Genomic DNA, 22,808 nt, shown 5'->3' with positions numbered 1-22,808 from the left:
TGTGTTATCTGTTATATAAAGTCCAGCCTCCTCATTTCAGTACACACAGACACTGTAGATGTATGTTCTACCTTCCTATCTCTATATCTTCTTCTCTTTTCATCTTGCTACAAATGCCTTTGCCTCCAAGGGCATAAGTAGACCTGCAGTTTCTTAAATATAGCTTCTTTCATCCTCTGAGCTTTTGCACATGCTGCCCCTTTGCCTGGCTTAGTGGTCCTCACACTATGTCCCACAGTGGACTGTGCACGACACTGACACAATTAACAGTTCTGTGTTCACTTGTTTGTCTCCCTCAGTAGTCCCTAAGATCCTCAAGGGCAGGATCAAATATTGTCTTATTTTTATCTCCAACATTGTCATGGTAAATGCATAATATACATTTATCAAATGAATAAAAAGAGATAAAATTATGATAACCATTTGAGAGTTGACTTTGTTTAATCAGTTTTTTGATATGTCATCAATTTATATCAGATAGGTGCAGTGTTACTCCTTTTAATAACAGTATTAACTCTAGTCCCATTTTCTTTAACAAGATATAGGAAAAATTCAGGAGGGGTGAGTACATTACTGCAACTGATGCATTTGATAAAAGTAGAATACAAGATGCATGTGAATTGATAACTTTAGTTCATTTCCAATGATATCTTCAGAAATTAATTCTTCAAGGTGAAGATTTCTAGGAAGATCTAACTTTAAAAGAAATGTTGCAAAGCATGTCCCGAAGAGTTACAGTATCGGCAAAAGGCTCAGGATCTGTGGAAGATGGACAATGACAGTTAGAAAGTATAATCTCAAATCTTTAAAAATTAGGGAGAACAGAATCTAGGTTCATCTTTTTTATTCTCAGACTAGAACAACACCTGGAACATAGTAACTGCTCAATAAAATTTATAAATTAATGCATGAATGAATAAATTCTGTGAATGTTGAAGGGATAAATGAATAAACAAATGAGTAAATTAGTGAATTGAGCCCATATTTTACCATTCAGCTATGGGGTAAAAAAAAGTCAAATATAATATCAAAGTAAGGTTGCTTGACACATTATTACAGACTTCAGTGTAGAAAGAAAACGGGTATACAGAAAGGATGAAACTTTGGAAGGAAAGGAAATCACTCTGGACAATTTATGGTACTCAAATGTCAGTGAAAGTTAAGAAGTACATTGAGTTTGGTTAGAAAGAGAGAATTGGGGCTGGCTGGCTAGCTTATTTGGTTATAGTGTAGTGCTGATAACACCAAGGTCTAGAGTTCGATCCCTGTACTCGCCAGCTGCCGGGGGGTGTGGATAGGCAGGGGGAGACATAGTCAAGTGTTTACATTTTTCCTCATGGCCTCTTAGATAAGACTAAAGTAGGCTATTCATTTCTAGTTCTGATGGTGTGTCTATGATCTTACATTATGTTTACAATTCATGAAAAACCAAAGTTGGGGAGAAACACAAGCATGTTCCTTGTCTATAATGCCTTCTAATTTCTTTTGTGTGGATTACATTAGAAAACTACTATACAGAAAAACAGTAAACAAAGTAATAGTATTATGGTTGTGACTGGATTTCAGTAACTCCTTGATCTATCCGTTTGTTGTACATTAGCCCTTGTGATAACAAAGATCTGAATTACAAATATCTGAAATTTAAACAAGAACTGATACAAGATTAAATAATACATCCAAAGCCATATAAATCTAAATTGTGTACTTATTTTAAGTATAATCACTGTCCTTTGGCTAAAGTAATAGCATGAAGTCATTGTTATGGGCAAATAAAATAATGATTAAGTTGTTTTGCCTTTGTTGCTGTTTTGAGATTTTATACTGGGCTGTGGTTGCCAGTCCATAGACATATGGAAATAATGAGAGTCTCATTCTGGAAGGTGCCCTTTCCACAGTCTACTACCATAAATGGAGGGAGAGGGAAGTTTATCGTAAGTGTTACAATTTTCATGGCTCTCAGTTTCTCTCTGTTGTCGGCAGTGTCCTTCATTTAGCAATAGATTGAAATATGGTAACTCCTAATGTCAGCTGAGTTGGAGAAGGTAAAAGTATCAGTTAACCTTAATCTCTTATTATTATTCAAACTCATCTTAAAAGCACATTCAAATATAATTTTTCCTCACTAGAATGTAAGCATCATGAGTGCAGAGACTATATGTCCTTAGCCCTTCCCATAGTGCCTGCCATAGTTACCATTCACTAATTATTTGCAATTATTCTTGTTGCCCTAGTTCCAGCTGATAGAATTGATTAAGTTTTGCTCTCTGGACTCTGGTCTTGGTACCCTCATTTTCCATTTCTTATCACATAATCTCACTGAGCATCAGTTTCCTCCTCTCTAAAATGAGAATGAGATTAGCTGACAACCTAACTCAGGAGATTAGTTAATATAGTACATGTGAATTGTATCACAAACTCTGAAGTATTATACAAGTGTATGATATTGTTAACCTAAAAAACAAACAAACAAAAACAGTTAACTGGATATTCCCCAGTCCATATACATCAAGATTGGGACTGGTCCCAGTTGCAGAAGGATGCCTGGCCAAAGAAGTGAGAAAGTGTGCAAATCTAGCATGTTCTCTATGCAACAAGCCCTGAGCTCTGGTTTAGCAGCCACGACTGCCTAGATGAAGGGAAACCTTACCTTTTACTTAGTAGCACAAATTAGTCATTTGGTGTAGCTGCAGCCCTGGCCAAGACTACCATTCTTTGATTCTTTGTTATACTCAGTTAGTGTTGGAGAAATGCAGTCCTTGACATAACAAAACCCGCTTTTTGAGGTACAGGAAGGACAGAGACTTTATTCTTCTTTAATCTTTGTGGGTAGTGACAGAGTGAGGGTGAGCAAAAGCTGTCAATGATGGCATGCATGTCACTCTGGGTTGCTTTAACCTGGTTCAAGGCAAAGCATTATGCTGTTCATAAAAAAGTAGATATATTTTGGCCCTCACTAGTCAGAATTGCCAATGGCAAGACCTACAAATTGAGAAATTCTGTCTCTGTTGTACATCGAGGAAAATATAAAACTTTAATACTGAGATCATCATTAAAAATCTATATGCATATATTTAATATTCATCAACTCAAAGTTGATTATGGTGTACTTCAAACAGCCTTTCTTGGCCAGCTTTATATACTAACAAAAATAAATTGTGAAGTATGGCTGGCAGAGGGAGTGGAGAAAGGATAAGGAATTAGGTAGACACAGCACATATTTTTTATTTATTTATTTATTTATTTTTTAAATTTTATTTTGTCGATATACATTGTAGCTGATTATTGCTCCCCATCACCAAAACCTCCCTTGTTTTATTTTTTTAAAAAAATTTTCATATTTGGAACTTTTCAGTTGTGTTCAGTTATTCAACTGATAAATACAATATAAATAATAAATTATTTTAACCTTTTAAAAAATTTATAAAGAGCCATAAATGCATACAGTGCTATTCAATAGATACAATTGTGCTGAACTAAGAATTCTACTCTCCAGAGTTTCAGTGTCAGAAACAAAAAAGGTACAATAGAGTTATCCCTGTATTTATTAATACCTCCCAACAACACTTAAAATTATCTGTGAACAAAATGGTGAATGTTCTCCTGCCTTAGACCTCTTTGTCCACCTCCTGTAACCAAAGTTGCTGATATGTTTGAACATAAAATTCTGAATTCTCATCCCATCCCTGTATGTGCCTACCAGGGCAAAACTTCAGTACCCAGAAAAATTGAGAACAGCTGCCACCTCTTCTATCCCCAGCAATTCCCCAACCCCTTAATCCAAGATAAATGTACAAAAGAGTTGGTTGAGAAGCATCCAGAAGGTACATCTAATTCATCCTGGAGGCTTATATCCAAGGTTTCCTGAAAGAACTGAGGCGTGGGCTGACTAGTACTTGCTCCCATTCCTTAAATAATATGCAAACATGTTTAAAAGCATGAAGATAGCTACAGTTTATCTGTATAACAATTCAGTTGCATAATATTAAAAACGTTTTGATAGGCATTCTGAGACCATAACCAACCTTCACCATATTCTTTAATTAAAATACATTTGTGCTCCAAATAACTACCTTACAGAAAAAAATCCCCTGGGATCTAATGCCTTTTTAGAATAAAGAGAATAGCACCAAATTGTGGAAGGGATTAACAAAAATGGCAACACTCTGCTTTTTGTAATCGGTGGTGAATGCATTAAAAACACTATGATTTTTATATGAATGAAAATGCATAATTTTACCCATTATGAATTCTGAACATTTGTTGGAGAAATACATTTCTAAATTGTTTACATCTCTTGGCTTTATTATAATGGCAGTTATGAATGAGTTGAGCATGAGTTGTGTACTTTGCAATGTAAAGTCTCTTCAAAGAAATAAACCTCTAAGCCTCCAGGGCTTACATTCTCAGTTATATAACCTCAATTACCATATACATGAAAAAGCGGTTTAATCTCAGTGTTTCAGAATTCCATGTACAGAGCAAAAATAATGAATGGATGAAGCTGAAGTAATTTTCTCCCCAGAGAGATATTTTAAAAAGCCCTATTTACATGGAAGAATATTTATCACTATTATCAATTAATAAATTGAAGTAGGGAAGGTTAGTAATAGAGAGAAAGGAAGTTAACAGCTATTGTGCCTCATACTTCCCTAAGTGCTTTATTCCTTTTGATCACCCTATGAGGTAGTTTTAATTATTTCAGTTTTATACATAAACACTGAAGTGCATTGCTAGTAAGAAGCAAAGCCAGAATTTAAACCCAGCACTGTCCTGTGTAAAAGCCACTTTTACTTCACCATACCGTATACCTCCCTTACACCCTATTAACATTTGTGAAATGCTTGCTTAAATTATTATTTCCCAATTTAAGACCACTTAATATTTATATTTAAGTTCCTAATATGTTAGTTACTCTCCTAGACTCAAACAGCAGAGATTGGCAAGCTTTTCCTGTAAAGCGCCCATTAAACTATTTTAGGTTTGATGGGCCATGCAGTCTATGCTGCTTCTGCTCAACTCTGCTACTGTAGCAGAAAAGCCTAGACAAGAGACAAAGACAATTCATATACGAATGAGTGTGGCTGTGTTCCAATAAAATTGAAACCTGAAGAGGTAGCAGTGAGCAAGGTAGACAATCAGGTGAATTCATTTGAGACTTAGGCTGCAGACCACTCACATTCACATAGGAATGAAAGAACACAGTGTGTCCTGGAATCGCAAAGGTTTGGGTTTGCTGGAGTATGTAATTGAAAGAGATGAGCAATGGGAGCTGGGGTTGCCTTAAAACTTAGTGTGTGCAATTATTTGTACTCTTCTGTGTTTTTTGTAATTGTTGGAGTTTGGTCTTGATACAGTATAAAGCTTCTAAGGTAGAGGTGACGATTATACAATCTGTTGGTTTGGTGTCACCTGCCCGAGAGCATGTCTCTTCCACTAAGGCTTTGCTATAGTTCTCATTCCCTTAACGGCACTTACTGAGCACTACTGTTTTCCTTGAAGAATATCACATGTTTTCACTTTCCACTAATTTTGGTTACTGTAGGAAGAGAGGGGCAGTCTCTGATTTACATTTGCAGAGAGTGACTAGCTTTCAGATAGATAAAGTCACTCAGGGTCCCCCAGTCAGCACTGCTCCATCCCAAACTTTTTGCTTTTGAACTATAGCATCTTCTTAATGGCTTTTTGAATAATCTGACAAGAACTTTCCTGATTACTCTTTACTTTCAGAAGAACCAAGCTCATTTTCAAAAGTAAAAAAAAAAAAAAAAAACAACAACTTAAATTTCTCACTTAAATTTCCAAATATCTTTATAGAAAGTCCACTTAGTAGCTGGTCAGTCTTTCACCAGGATCTACTGCAGGATCTACAAAAATTGATTTTGTCCCATTCACTAATAGCTTGCTTTAGGTCATAAAATTTGAGTAGGATGTGACTACAGGAAGTGTCATATGAAAGACAATAACATCCTGTTTCATAGAGGACACTGCTAGAATAATGAGCTTTAAAAAAGATTTTTATTCATAAGATCTATGAAAAGCACAAATGAACAATAGAATAAGTTAGTAAGTGATTTCATTAAAATGTTCTGCTTTATATAATTAACATTCAGATTTTATAGATTAAATTTCATAAGAAACGATCAGCAGGACACCAGGAAATGCTTTTATTTTGCTACAACATGTACTTCAGTGGTACTATGGAATCCAGGATTCAAAAATTGTCATCATTTTCTGCAGAAGAAACCATGGTTCTCACAGACAGTGTAAGTTAATGCCGTTTCCATATCACAGATGCATATTCTGGGCTGGAACCATGTTCTAGACTTATTTTAACTTATTTTAACTTTTATTTAACTTATTTAACTTATCTTAACTTACCTTATTTTAACTTCGTTTTTGTCACAATTATCAAGACTTCTTGCTAGAGAATGTGCTCTGATCATTTTGCAACTTAGAATTGCTCGGGATTGATTGATAAATTAAATAAGTTTAGTTTTTTAATACTAAGGACATGTTACCTAAATAATACTGAAAATATATTAAAATAAATTTTTGGCATTTTACACTATAATTTTTCAGTTGTTTATTAACCCTAAAGGGTAGGGTTAATAAACAAGGGTCCTAAGGGTAGTGGACTTTGTTGGGTAAATTTTCTTAGGATCAACTGACAAATATTACAGCCAGGATTTCAATCTGTTTGGTAACATTCATGCTTTAGGCATTACTTAATCATTAGAGAGAATATTTCTTTTTCTGGAATAAGTGAAAGAAGTAGGTATCCTTTGGAGAAGTATTTTTATTATAAATATTTTAATGTAGCAACCGATTTTTTTACTGACATGATGTAATTAAATCATACAAAGTATATAACCTATAATAAAACTTTCTCTAAAAGTATAACATCTATGAATACCAATTTCTTTGGCAAAAAATAAAACAAGTGTTCTTTACATTACAGCTTATAGATTTATATAGGTAAGATTATTTGAATGTCAAACATCTTATTAAAAGGATATAATGCTTCAGCTTGCTGAAAGAATGAAAATTTGGACAAGTAGCTGAGTTAAATATCTTATCCAACTGCAGTCACTTTGAATTCTGACATTCTATCACTTCATTAAAATATGTTGGTGTCATGTGTCTCACTAAACTACTGTGTTTGTGTGTGTGTGTCCATGTGAGTGCACACATGCATATGTATTTTAAAATACATAGATTTATACATACAAATATTTTTTAATCTAACCAATCTAATTACTACCAGAAGCTATCCCTTGAGTGATTTCACAATTTTTAGTTACCTTTGGAATTTGAGAAGAAATCACAAATTTTTCCTACAATTTAATTCAAAGTTTCATTTTATACTGGGCATTAACAGTAATCCCTTGTAATAAATTCAATATAATCTTTAAAAGATAATTTTATATTATAGTGAAGTGACCATGTGGTACTCACCATGGGTTGAATTGTGTCTCCCCAAATTCACATATTTAAGTCCTAATCCCCAGAACCTCAGAATGTGACCTTATTAGGAGACAGGGTCTTTACAGAGGTAATCAAGTCAAAATGAGGTCATTAAGGTGCCATCTAATTTAATATGACTGGTGTCCCTGTAAAAAGGGGAAATAAGAAGGTAGACAGACATATAGGAACAACACCATGTTAACATGAAGACCAGTCTACAAGCCAAGGAGAGAGGCCTAGAATGTATCCTTCCCCAACAGTGCTCAGAAGGAACCCTACCAATACCTTGATTTCAGACATCAGGCCTCCAGAATGGAGACAAAACATTTCTGTTGTGTAAGTCGCCTAGACTGTGGTACTTTGTTATGGCAGCCCTAGCAAACTAATACAGTATTTAACTTCGACCTTTATCCATGGTTAAGTTTTGGCAAACCCTACTGTTATGCTGCCCTTTTATTATCTGAGTGCTCTTTCTGAGTCACCGTAGTTTCTGAAATGACTGATCATTTCTCAGAAAGTTATATATATATATATATATATATATATATATATATATATATACACAAAAAAAAAATGTGGCTTGTGTGACAATTTTCAGTTTCCCTGAAGCAGAGATGTGATATAAGCCTAAAGCAATATAATTATGATCAGTTTGGGGACTAGATTATTAACTATTATAATTTTCTCATGTAAACTGCTTTAGCAAAACTTTTAATGATATGCATCTTTTTATGATCTTTTGAGTCTTTTAAAGAAAGCACTTTCAATCAGAAGTAAGAGGTGGAAAAGAATTGATACTGTCTTTGAAGGACCTCCTCTAATACCAAATCAATGGGTTTTATATTCAAATTTGAATATTTAATGTTTCTCCTTTGTTATACAATTAAAAAGGAAAGTTTTTTATGCAAGAAAAAAATGATCCCTAAACTGTTTCTCATTTCTCTTCTCTTCTGAGATGGAAACAGACATTGGATGGCAAACAGCTCACAGAGCATAACCCCAGAGCTGTGTTACTGGAGGGAAGGCTGCTTAGCAGTTTTTGAAAACACGTGCTATAAAGGCAACCAGAATTTTATAAAGCTTATTTTACTGAATTGGCTGTGGCTTGGTGATACTAATGCAGTTGTAATGCTTGAATAAGCTTAGTCAAATAAAGCTTATAAAAATGCTCTCTTTGTAGAAATAACTGCTCTGAGTAATCTAAATGTCAGAAATATGGGCTTGTCATTTTTCTCCCCAGTAAAATCCTATTCAGATAAACCATTTGTAGTGATATGAGAGGGAATTTAATTTCACTGCTCCATGTAATACTGACAGTCCCAGTGCCTGGAGTTGACCCTGGACTGAGGAAAGTGGTGCTCTCTCCCAGTCTGCAACAAAAATACAAAGTCGAGCACACCTGACAGTAAACACCCAGTAAGTTCTTAGAGGACAGGGGCCTAATTTCCCACTTACTTTTTACTCCTCGAGGTGCTGAGGATATAATTTTATCTCCAGGATACACAACCGAATGACTGCTCTTATGTTTAGTGAAATGTTAAGCGGTGTGAAGCAGCCAGAGGAAAAAATTCAGTTATTCATTGTTTTGTTTATATCTTTGCTTTTTGAAATCACTTCATATCAGAACTATAATTGCCCAGAGTAAAAGCTTTAAGATGCCAGTGAGTGGCATTTCTTTCTCACAAAAATGTTACGACCGATTTTAGGTCTATATAGACAAACTGAGGATGAAAATGTTGGGAACTAAGCAATATGCGATACTTTGGAAACTGCTAATGAGTAGACTTCAAAAAACTGGTTCTCTTTAACTCCTCTGTTTCAATTTCCTTTTATATCAAAGAGGAGTAGAATACTTCTCCCCCCCACCACCCCCAGATGTGTACAGCTTTATCAGCCTGTTTCTCAAACTCTGTGAGCCCCTTAGAGGAAAGGTGTTGTATAAAGAATTATTTGTGTTTACCTAATTGCTTGCTTTTTTGAAATATGGGCATGAATACCTTAATGTTCTTTTCAGAAATGTATAAAGGAGCTTCAAGCTTATTTGGAAGTTCTTTGAAAGACAAAGGAAGCTGCTTTTTTTTTCCTCTATAGATAAAATTATATTAAGAAAACATAAGAAATCATCTCTCTCTTAATTTTCAAGTTGCATTTTCTTCATGTGATACGTGTATTTTCTTCATGAGATATGTGGACTCAATCCAGAAAGATGGAGGTCTGGGCTAGGCTATTTTGATCTGTTCTAAACCTTTCAAATAGCTTAATGAAGATTCGGGTTCAAGTTAAACAAAACGTAATAATATCCTATTACAATAGTATCCAATTTTAAGTGTATATTTTTCTCAAAAAAATCTTAAATATTTTACTTTACCACAGATAAAAATATTCTATGAATCTGATTTCAATCCAATTATGGCAAGAGCATTAATTCTGTAGTAACAGAAATTATCAATTTATATTAATGAAAATTAAATTTATATTACTGATAATTAAATATGCATGAAAATAGATGTATTTCATTATAATTTTTATTTCAAAAGCCCCTGGGGCTCTCCATAAAATTAGTTATGCCCCTACTTAATGGTGATACACTCCAAAATATCCTTTTTCATATAAACATACATATGAAAATATCAAATTATGAAATTATGAAATTATCACTGCTTTTTCATCAAATAAAAAATCTTCTTTATAAGTAAAAAATATAGGTATACTTTTATTTATATTTAAATACATCAAAAAATAAACCAGATTTTTCATAACATTTCCATAAAAACTCAACCAGAGAAGTAAAACTTGTAAGAAATTTGGGTTCTTGAATTTCTTTAAATTTCCTGAAAGTTGCTGATGGCAATGTAAGGAATCCACCATTTTGTATTAGTATAGTTTTAAGCAGAAACTTTACATGGAGTTCTTATCATTATTACTGATACATTTAGATGAAAATGGTATGAATATGTTGTGTGGTTTTGGAGGAGGGCGCTCTGCCATGCTGTCTTACTGGAAGTAAAGTCGAATCCGTTGCAACACCATGAGTGGAATGATTAAGACTCCATGTGGGGTAAAAGGAGCAGGAGATGATTAATTCTTAAGGAAGAGTTGATTTCCATAAAAATGTCTTTAGGAAAGAGAAAGTAAAAAATGCACAGTAGATTCAACAAATCATGGAAAGCTAATGGTTTTGAAGCATTCAGTTTAGTATTTTTTTTTTTTTTAGATTGAAATAGCATGTCATTACACAAGGGTTTTCTGTTTCAGTGGGTTTGCAATTTAATGACAATGGGACAATTTAGTAGGAGAACTGCTGGGTCTAGGTAAAACATTTTATTTGTGCAAATTTGGCCCAGGAAGAAAATGTGTCAATTCAAACATAAAGTACTAGAAAATTAATTTCTAAAAATAACTAAAATAGTTCATGGATTTTATATCTATCCTATTCAAATGATATTTGCTAGTAACCAGAGCCTTACTATTTCCCTGAAACTAAATCCATAGAATTTGGAAGATTTTCTGTAGATTCCGTTCCCAAACTTCTAGCACACAAAGCTGGACAAACCCAGGAATGGCTTATCATCTTGCATGAAACTTCCTGGGTTTATGAGGTGAGGAAAGATTATTTTCCTAAAGTGAACCTGATTAAGCCTGTCAAAATAGTTGTCATAAAAGGGTCATCTTATGGGTCCTGTTGATTGATTCTCATCCCTAAACTGTCCCACTATATATAGTGCTCACTGACATTTTGATTTGGGCTACTTGGGAATGTAATGGTGGTAAGGGAATCTGGCCATGATTTCCATTATTTTAACATGAAAAATATAGCTTTATTAAAATAGCTATGCTTATGAAACAAAATATATTAATAACATTAAGAGCAATTTTTTTAAAAAATCAAAGAGAAAGATGAATGCTATGAACTGAACTGTATCCTCTCTCCCCCAAAATTAATTTGTTGAAGTCCTAACTGCCAGTGTGATGGCACTTGGAGATGGGGCCTTTGGGAAGTTTATTAGTCCATTTCTGTTGCTTATAACAGAAATACCTGAAATTGGGTAACTTATAAAGAAACAATTTTTGTTGCTTACTGTTTCAGAGTCTGGGAAGTCTAAAGTCCAGGGAAAACATCTGATGAAGGCCTTGGTGGTGGTGACTCCGGAGCAACACAGGGTGTTACATGGTGGGAATGCCTTGTCAAGAGAGAGACTAACCTTCTCACTCGATCTCCTTTTAAAGCCATCAGGACCACATCCATAACCACTTTAATGGATAGAATATCTCCCCCCAACCTTATTGAAGTTTGAATTCTGTCCCCCAAGTTTTATGTGTTAGAAGCTTAGCCCCCACTGTGACTGTTGGGATGGTGAGAAATCCTACTATGGAAATTAAAAGGTGGGGCCTTGAGGGGGTGATTAGATTGTAGTGAATGGATTAAAGATGGTGGTCATGGGCATGGGTCTAAGGGCTTTAAAAGGAGAGTGCATGAGGAGGTTAGTTTCTCTCTGTTCTGCATATTTTCAATATGATACTATGCTGTCACTGTTGCCACGACCAAGCCTTTCACCAGATGTGTGCTCCCTGGACTTTGGACTTAGCCTCCCAAACTGTAAGCAATAAATTTTGTTTCTTATAAATCACCCAGTTCCATGTATTTTGTTATAAGTGACAGAAACAGACTAATACTACTACCATTAAACCATCAATAAATTAATCCATTCACTAGGGCATAGTACTCACAATCTAATCACCTCTTCAAGGCACCATAATAGGATTTCCCACCCTCTTAACACTGTCACAGTGGGTGTTAAGTTTCTAATAGAAGTAACTTTGGAGGATACAGTTCAATCCATAGCAGGAGGTAATTATGTTTAGATGAAGTCATGAGGTTGGGGATCTCTTGATGAAATTATTGCCCTTATGAGAAGAGACACTAGAGAGCTTGCCCACTCGGTCATATGAGAACACAGAGAGAAGACACCTATCTGCCAGCCAGGAAGAGAGCCCAACCAGAATACCACCATGCTGGCACGCTGATCTCAGTCTTTCAGCCTCCACAACAGTGAGAAAAAGAAGTGCCGGTTGTTTAAGGTGCCCAGTCTATGGTATTTTGTTTTGGCCGCCCATGCAGACAAAGACAATAAATTACTGCACATTTGTAAATTGATCATCAGAACTTAATATTTATCTATAGATTTACACTGCCCAATACGGTTTTAGATCAGCTGTTTCCCCTTTGGAGATTTCAAAACCTTAATTATGTCTGAGCTGCTACTTCTAATAGCCTCATTAGAAAATGTCTCTGCTTAGTGATTGATATTATTTAGCAAATATATGCTCTTTCAGTCAAAGATATTGCTTATGTTTTTTCCTACCCCACTAGTCTTTCTTCCTCTGTTGTAGCCTTAATTTTTTGACCAACTGAACTTCCCAGTTCTTAAGAGATGAACCTGAGCAGACATGTTTTACAGATATCAGTAACACATCTCACATCTCAACATTTTCTCATATCACACATGTTTTCCTTGTTACTTCATTTATTTCTCTGATTAGAGGCCAGTATGTACTGCACAGGTTTCTATATGCAGAAATACTGAGGTTATTTAACATGATACTTTTTTTTAGCTGATTCTCTTTAGTAATATTTATAATGTTTTTCATATGTAATAAGTATTTATTGGAGCTAATAAGTATTTAGCTGTGCTAAGTGCTATAAAAGGATAGATGATTTGCTCCCAACCTAGAGCTTTGCTGAGGAACAAAGATTTATAAAAAAGTCAGAATAATTTTATCTATGTCATCATATTTATCAAAATGTGCTACAATATTATGGATAAGAATAATAGGGTTCATGTCAAAAGATCAAAGAAATATCATTAAGGAGTTGACATTTGATGTAAATCTTAGAGGATTTATATTTTAATATTGGAATTTTAATAGAACTATTTTTTAAATAGAAAGACAGTAATTCATCAGAAAACTTTGCTTACTTTAGACTGGCAAAATGATGAGTTTTACCTATAATGTGTTAGGAATTCAATACATTTTGCTTCAAAAAATGAATTCTAGTCGCTTTTCACCTTTAGGTTCAGTTTACTATTTGTAGAACAACTACTATTCTGAATGGTGAGTGACTGCTGGGTTGTAAAAGGAAAGTTCAACAGGTAGGGAGAGACTGGGCTTACAGGAGCCAACAGAGATGATACATCTATTTCTTTGCAGTAAGAACTACTGAAAGTGGACTAACAGATCACAGCAAGCATCTTTGTTCATCCAGACTGCTATAGCTAAATATCATAAACTAGGTAGCTTATCAGCAACAGAAATTTATTTCTCACAGTTCTGGAGGTGGGCAGCCCAGCATCAAGGACGATTCCACATCAGGCAAGGGCCTGCTTCCTCATAGACAGCTGTCTTCTCTCTCTACTCTCAACTGGTGAAGGGGAGAGGGATTTATTTCCAGGTCTCTCTTATAAAAGGGCACTGGTCCCATTCATGAGGACTCCATCTTCATGACCTAATCACTTCCTAAAGGTCCACCTCCTAATACTATTTCCTTGGAAGTGAGGATTTCAACATAAATTTTGAGATTGTAATTGAGGTACTACTATCAAGGGAGGGAGGTCCTGCCTCTCACCCAGAATACAAACAAGCAAGCTCTTACTAGAAAGAGCAGCTCAATAACAGAAATTGACACCACAGATCCTCAGAACACTTCTTTTAACTTAGAACCATGACAACTTAGCTGCCCAAAAAGCAAGAGTGAGATCTGAGATTTCCTTTTAAAAATAAAAATAGTTTATAAAAAGATACTGTGCATTCAGATTGTTCTGATTGGTCACGCTCCTCATGACAAAACCAGATGAAGAAAGACAATCATTTCTATTCCTACCAGGGGCAAAGGCATCAGTCAGAACTCATGATGACTGGTAATGTGAATACAGTCAAATCAAAGTGGTTTATATATCCTCATAGAACTGGGAAGTCCAGAGACCCATCTGACTCCACATGCAGCTTGGCTGCATTATCCTACACAGTGGTGTCTGGACCTGGGCTCCCTTCATCTTGTTGCTAACTCTCCATGTAGTGGACTAGAGGGCCCCTGAAAACCCCACTCATGTCTTACCAGCTTGGCAAACCCAGCAGAAGGAGAATGTCCCTCAATTGTTCCACACGAAAATGTGAAGGACTTTAATGGTCCCATCCCTTCACAGACAAAAGGGAGTGTTCTGAATGGTCAGGCTTGGCTTAAATGTCCATTCCCATGGCTGGGAATGCAGGGCTGGTTGAGGGAGGGAGTGGGTAGAAAGGAGTGCTGGATAATATAAAATAAGAAAAAAAAGTATACATATATTTCCACCTCAGCAAGCAGATTAAGTGGTCAAAACATCCTCTGAAATTGCATTAAAATGTTCATATCCCAAAAATCTGGGAGAAAGGTAGCAATTCAGGGCTTTCATTGAAACTGAGAGGGGACTACTTTCTGGTTTGAGACCAAAGCAATTTCGTCTTTGAGAGAGAATTAATAGTTACTTGTTTGCTTATTTTAAGTACCTAGAGTCTTTATTCTTCTAAAATTACTCTATATTATTTCTTATGGTTTATCAGTATTTTATATATTAATTAAAATATGTATGATTATTTTGATATAGATCATTTTTGTGATTTTTCATGGTTTACCTTGCCTCTCAATATCTATTTTCAATCAGTTTTCATATGTTTGTAAAAAACCATAATTTAATCTTTATGGCTTTCTGTGTTCATACATAAACATTCTGCATACATTAGAATTCGTAAAATATGTAAATTAAAAGAAGAAATTTTCGCTCTTCAACTTTATTTGCCAAAAGCATTTTTTCAATAGAATTTCTACAATGTTCTTATTTAAATGCATGTTTTTTGGAACACAAAAAATATAGCAAGGATCATTCTTACATGTAACTGGAATTATGTTCTTAATGTAATTTGGAAATAATACGTTTTATAATGGCAAAGATAGTACATACTTCCTCTGTTTCCTTTGTTCTCTAATTCGTAAGGGAAAATATAGTATAAGAGTATTACACAAACCACATCACAGGATGAGATGCAAAATTCATAATTAATGCTTTTGTGTAATGAGGATGCAACATTTTATCCTCACCATTTTAGGATATGTGTATCTTCCTTGAACATCCTGGAAGAGATTGTATTGTCAGTGTCCCGTAGGGATAATTACGAGCAAATGCACTTGGCAGTGTCTTCATCTGATCAATAAGGCATGATGGGGTTAAGTGACTTCTATCAGGAGGCTTGTGATTTATTCTTCTGTGCATAACCTGTGAAGGCAGTGTCAGGAACCATGACAAAAGCAGCTCCTCATTTTACTTTATAGGGCAGAGTCACATGGCCATTCAGTCAGATCCCTAACCTGATTCTGTCTGGCTGGCAATCAAAATAATTTGTATGAAATCAAAAGGACTAGAATTAAAAAGCAGGAATGAAAAGTACTGTCACACATTCTAGCTGCTCTGCTCTGATTCTGAGATGCCAACTTTCAAGAAGCATAGCCCATGTCAAATGGCTCAGTAATATTTACTTCTCATTTTTTCCACCATATCAATAACTAGCTCTTGTCATCTTTAAAGTGCTTCTCAAACATTAAATAATCTCAGATTACACACTCTGTTCTTTGCATTTATCTTGACCAGCTGTCAGAGAAGGCAATTTATTCCCTCTCAGTTTTATTCCTCTTGGCTCAGTGTGGCTTTTGCAGTAAATTTGAATGGAAAATGAAAGGTACAACTTAGTGTGTTTTATAACAAAGGCAACACGTAATTTTCTTTAAGCAGGATAACCTTCAAATTACTTTCAGATTGCTTATGGCTTTGTCGTTGGATACTCAGAATATATTTTCATCACATTTAAGTCTTGATTAATTCTTAAGTGGAAATTTTGAGGATATGAAGACAAAAAAAGACGATGAAAAACAATTCTGTGTTAACTTTATTATTTTTGTCTATTTAAAAATTGTAACAGAAATGTCTTGGCAGAGTCACACAGTGAGTTAAAATTAAGAATTTGTATTATGTCAGTTCTTTAAAATACATAAAAAGTCATATTTTAACTCAGAATTTGCATTACTTCCTGAATTTATATAGTTTCTAATTTTTCTGATCAAAGACAGGAAAAAAATAAATATGGAAATTCACAATCTTTTGAAAATGTTTGCTTTCTAAAAATGTGACCAGGACTCAACTAATCTGTATCAAATCTCAGTGAACTTTATCTTTTAGTTTCAAGATACCAAGCAGTTATGCGTGATATTGTCTTCAGAAATACTCTCTAATTCGCAGCTCAGTGAAGTGAATCTCAAGTGCAAAAGCAATTCTTCAGGTGTTCTCTACTTAATGGTAGTGAGAAGCCTTCCAGGGGTTAAAACTGGAGATCAGTAACATATCAACTTTCAGGTGGGCCGCTCCTAAAACACTCATAATTCATTAACTCTCCTGCAAATCATTATTCCAAAGGTTTGATTCACTTGTAGCCCCACTTGGGTCTTAAATCGCATTTCAAAGCACTACTATCATTCATCCATTCTCAGAACTACTATTAGGAGTGATGGGAATTTGGCACAGAAATCAATGAGAGGATTTAATATGACTTCTTTCTATCTTTCTAATTTTTTTTTCTTTGAGTACCACCTCAAGTACAGTCTGTGAAATCTATTTTTTGAAGGTATTTTTCCATCTTGCTATCATTTCCACTAAATTGAGTTCATGAACTTGGGATACGTATGCCCATAGTTTTTTTTTTGTTTGTTTGTTTTTAAGAAAAGAAAGATTTGCTGTTACTATTGTTAATTTCTATCTAAAGTTATTTCAAAATCTTAATTAAATCATTTTACAACTGATGTTCCTCATTGGCCTTTTAATCTTTTGAAAATATAGTCCTAGATATACTGTTGTTGTCTAAAAAGTAGTTGTATTTGTTATGTTTGATTATAATTACCTACTAGCATGTAGTGTTGTATATATTTGATTTTCTTTTTTCTGGGTAGTTGTAAAATTTTTTGTTATTTATTTGACTTTTGTAAGTAGAAGAATAGTACCATTTCATGGGTAAAGCAATAGAAAGGAGTAAGACTTTACTAACTAGGGTATTTAATTTTGCATGTAGTATTTTAATTTCTTCCCCCAATGCCTAAACACTGTCTTATAAACTAGATTTATACTATAAGCATCCTGTGTACATATGTTTGAAATGTTCAAACTTTATTTTTCTAGTTTAAAGAATTTAGTTATATTGATAATATTTATACTATAACAAAATAACTGGATTTGCTATAAATCATCTCTCATAATTTTGCTAATGAGGCAAAACAGCCTCTACTTACATGAAAAAATTACAACATGTGTTACTCTTTTCTTGTATTACAAGAAATAAATTAGTTGATTAAAAAGGATTCTGAAAGAGTCATAGAATCCTTTTTTGGGTCCATAAAATGTTAGCCAAAATATGTGCTTATTAAATAGAAACAAATGTCTGTATTTATTGAAGAGTCAATCCTTCAACCTTTGTTTTTGTATTGTTTTGTTTTTAATTTTTTTCATTGTACATGTCTATGGGGCAGTTTGTTGTTTCAATACATGCATATATTGTATAAGGATCCAATCAGAGCAGTTGTTATATCTATCACCTAAACATTCATCATTTCTTTGTGGATATAACATTATTTCAGATCTTCTTTTCTGTCTATCTTGAAATACACAACACAATATGATTAGCTACTGTCACCCTAGAGTACCAGAACTTATTTTTCCTATCTAACTGTAATTTTGTGTGGGTCTACCAACATTTTCCCATACCCCCCTCCCCTCTCCCTTTCCTTGTCTCTGGTAACCACTATTCTACTCTCTATTTCTCCTTATAATTTATTTTTCTTAATTGAACCATGATACTTGCATATATTTATGGAGTACAATATGGTGTTTGGGTACATTCATACTGTGTGCAATGATCATATCAGAGCATTTAGAATATCCATCACCTCAGACATTTGCCACTTCTTTGTGTTGGGAACATTCAACATCATCTCAACTAGCTATTCAAAGATACACAGTACTTTGTCGTTGTCAACTTTTGTTTCTAAGGTTAATCTTGCCCTTCTAGCCCTTCCTATACTGACAGTAGTGGTCATACTCACACTCATAGTAGCGCAGGTAGTGATAGTAGTCATGATGATGGTTATGATGATAATAATTATAATGATGTAGTTTAATAATCATATTGCCATTTATCAAATAATTACAAAGTACCAGGAAATGTGCCACACAGTTTGTGTGAGTTATTTCTCCACCATCACAGACCTGCAAATTGAGGCTTATTATTCCCATTCAGCAGCTACAGATGCTTCTCATCCAGAGGTGTTGTATAATAGGGACCTCCCAGCCATTCAGCTAACACAAGGAGGAGTCAGGATTCAAGCACAACCGATCTCTTGTCTATAGAGCCCATGACATAGCCTTTTTGCTTTACTGTTTTCCTGCAAAAGCTGGACATAACCAGAAGAATTATGAAGATAGAGAAAGATGCTGAAAGATGGGAAGAAGCACTTTCATTCCACTCTGAAGCCTTCAAGGAGTACAAAGAATTTCCATTTTAAAGTACTAAAATCTTTCAATTATTATTTAGCACATTCTAGTAGTAACTACAACTACTCTTTCCATTGAGGTGAAATTTGCCTTGTGAAAAATGTTAAAGAAATTGGAAAAGTTAGGTTTGCTTTTTATCCAACACATAAAAATGCTGTAATTTAGAGATGAATAGTAAAGTTGAAAAAATTTAATCATTTATATTAGTATATAATTAATCAAAATTTTCTCTTTCTTGACATATAATTCTTAAATTATTACAGGAAATGGGGTTCACTTTTAATGCATATGAAGATATGTTTTTAAACTGTGCTTTTGGCAAAAACATTTGGATTGGTAAAGTTTTTTTTTTTTTCTCTTAAGTATTTAATTATTTAATTCACATCTGTGTAATTTGGGATTGAAAATGCTATGACAGTCACATTTTCTGGATGGTTTTCAAGTGTTCTTAAATAACATAACATGGTTGTTTCTGATGATCTCTAAGTTACCTCTAGATTTAACTTCTTATGAGTCAAGGTAATCAGATATGTCTACTCTCCTGTGAGGAGGCTTATCTAGTCATTGAACAGAAGCAACTTTATTGGAGAAAAATGAAAGAGTTACAAAATTGTTAAATGTTCATTCTGTCTATAAAAATACCATAAAAAGGAAAGGTAAACAAAGGAAAACATTGCAAAATAAAGGTTAAAATGTTATCGTGTGTGTATATGTGTGTGTATACAATTTTATAAACCACCAAGAGGATTATAGGAAGATGAAGGAAAAAACCCACAAGAAAAGAAGTGCAATGGAATAATAAACATATTAAAACTCATCTCTAGTAACCAAAGAATTGCAAATGAAACTCAATATTTCTCTTATGGGACTGTAAATATTGTAAATACCAGCAATACTCAGTATTGTCAAGAATAAGGAAACAACACTACTGACATACACAATTTTCAAAAATATATTAATTTTCAAATACATACATATATAATTATTGTGTGCTGAGAATATTTTTGCCATGTCCAAGGAAGAGAACTTTTTGACTAAATTATGCACAACCATGAATTGACATGCCATGCAGCCATTTAAGGGGTATTTTAAGGAATACATAATGGCAGGAGAGCATATTTATTATATATGGCCTAGCAAAAAATCATGAAGGACAGTGTGATGTGACTTGTCAAAAACAAATAAAACATTGTATTATATTTATATGTATGTGCAGAAAATTAGGTGCTAATAGAATAACATGTTAACAGTAGTCATTTCTGGGTTGAAAATGACTTTTATCTATCTATTTATTTTGTTATTTTTATATATTTTGAATTTTTTCTATGAACACGTACCCCTTAAAAATTAGAAATAAAAAAGTTGCTGGATATAACAAAATTTTCCAACATTATTCTCATACATCTTCTGTGCCTCTACAAAAACAATAAATAAGTAATAAAAATGGACAACCTCATTAGAGGAGTCAATAATGCAGCTAAGCCAGGATATCCAGTTGGAGTTTCATCCATTTGAACTATTTTTGATTTGGGTTCTCCCCCAGAGGAGATATTTTTGCTTGCCTTCAGAATTGGCATGTGAACCTAAATAAAGAAAAAAGGTGTTAAAAGGCATCTGCACCAAAAAATCCATTGCTTTTGATGATAGTGGATATAGAAAGTGGTAAGGGAGAAGAAAAAATAAATTGAAGATGGTGACAAGGTTTGAAGCTCAGATGGTAGCATATATGGAAGCTGGGAGATGAGAAATGCCGATTTTATGGGCATATGGGTTTCAGAGTGAAGAGTAAATGTGGAAGAAGAAATATTGTGGTAGTGGGCAGGGAGGTATGGTTCTGCCACTAAAGAGGGGTGTTCTACTATTGAAAATGCTATACACAGCTTACAAAATTCATATAGCCTGTTTTTTGGTCATCAATATTTGACACAAATTTCTGACTTATATTTTTCTTTCTGAATGTTTGATTAGGAAATGCATCCGCAACCACCACTGTGATAGACAGCAAAAATGGATCTGTGCCCAAATCCCCTGGAAAAGTGCTGAAGAGGACAGTCACAGAAGACATCGTGACAACGTTCAGCTCCCCAGCAGCCTGGCTTCTGGTCATTGCTCTGATAATCACATGGTCAGCTGTTGCCGTTGTTATGTTTGATTTAGTGGATTACAAAAACTTTTCAGGTAAGATCCATGAAATTTGGCTTTTAAGTGAAAAGAAGCAATGTTCTTCCCAGTATGGCTTTGTTTCTCTTCCCCCTATTGTAGTGTGAGAGATCACCCCACACTCTAGACATGTGCTTGAATGTCACTGAAGTCAGTTTTCTTCGTTCCCTTTCCCTTTTACTCTCTTTGTCTGTTGTACTCACTGATTTCAAATGAAATTGATAACTTTATTTGTAGAGTTGAACAAAGGCTTAATGTTGCAGTTTCATAAAGATCATGATTAAAAAGCATTGGTGGAGATTTAGTTTTGGAACTGGTACTTTATCAAGCATTAATAAAGAATAATTTGTGGGTTTTACACTTGGCTATATAAAATCAAACCAAACCAAAGCAAAAACTTTTGGACAGATGGAAAAAAGTGTGAAGTGTTTTTAAGTCCCTCTATCATTCTGCCCCAACCTTCCTTTGCAGACATACCCTTTGTTCCTCCCACCAAACCATCCTATTTTGAGTTTCTAAAAAGAAAGTGTTAAAAGGATTTTCTCAGAATTACTTGTAATGAGATACTACATCTTGAGTGTCCATGTGTCCATATGGATTTGCAGTAAAATAGAAATAAGACAACTTAGAAATGATAGATTTTCATTATGGCCTATTCAGTCTGAGTACCTTGTGCATCTTTTTATTCAAAGGTTTTTTTATATTTTTTAAATTATATTTATCTATTTCTACTTCTGACACCCTCTATTGACTATGAGTTCCTTGAGAAAAGGAATCAGTCAAGGTGCTTAATAAATACTGAATGAGTAGACGAGTAAATCTATGCTTATCATTTTTGCTATAAGCAAATCATTTCATGAACCTCTTAATGTGCTCTTTCATATGTACGAGTTCTCTTCCCTCCTCTGTTTCCTTTCTTCGGTAGGACTCAGTCACTATAAATACTATAAATTGTACTCTCTATACTCAGAAATCCCCTATTTCTCATTATGGAATTTTACTCACGCAACAATTACTTATCATGTACTTCTTATATGTGTCAGGAAGTGGCTCTGCCACAGATGTCAAATGAAATACAATATAAATATCGTGAAGTCATGGAACTCTTTACTGGCATGGTTTATGGGCATGAAGGCGTGACTGAGATGACTCTGTCAGCTGTATCACTGGTAGCTGGACTAAAGTGGGCATCATGTAATAGGTAGAGACAAGTCCCATGATGTCATCCAAAGCAAAAGAGCCATTTATCCAGAGCCATAAATGTGTGCTTTAAATAGAGAATGTTTTTAGTATATTGTGTAATGTGGCCTCTTAAAAGAATATGTAGCTGCAATGCCTATAACGTAAAATTATGACCTAGAGTTCTAAGTGAAAAACACCTGCTTACCTTACTCTTGGAAATTTCATTCCCTTTCAACCTTCATTGACTGTAGAGTTTCATTTTTTCTTTCCTCTTTTGGAATTTCATTTATTTAAATTTTAGAATCAATTACAATGATAAAATATAATTTTTTTCATTTTTATAATAGATATAAGAATTACATGTAAATCTAATATATGTCA

At 34.2% G+C, this 22,808-nt stretch overlaps 1 protein-coding gene across 16 annotated transcripts in view; it reads left to right on the top strand.

Moving 5' to 3' along the window:
- Positions 1-22,808, top strand: part of TRDN (triadin) — a 387,419-nt gene that overhangs the window by 36,654 nt on the left and 327,957 nt on the right. For all 16 annotated transcript variants that reach the window (XM_063096118.1, XM_063096115.1, XM_063096120.1 and 13 more), the window contains exon 2: positions 21,054-21,263. In XM_063096118.1, coding sequence (XP_062952188.1) covers positions 21,054-21,263 — 210 coding nt within the window. The remainder of the gene's footprint in view (positions 1-21,053; positions 21,264-22,808) is intronic.

The sequence above is a fragment of the Cynocephalus volans genome, chromosome 5 (genome assembly GCF_027409185.1).
Source record: "Cynocephalus volans isolate mCynVol1 chromosome 5, mCynVol1.pri, whole genome shotgun sequence".
NCBI lineage: Eukaryota > Metazoa > Chordata > Mammalia > Dermoptera > Cynocephalidae > Cynocephalus > Cynocephalus volans.
Note: the sequence above shows the minus strand (reverse complement) of the source record. Positions and strands in the feature narration are given on the sequence as shown.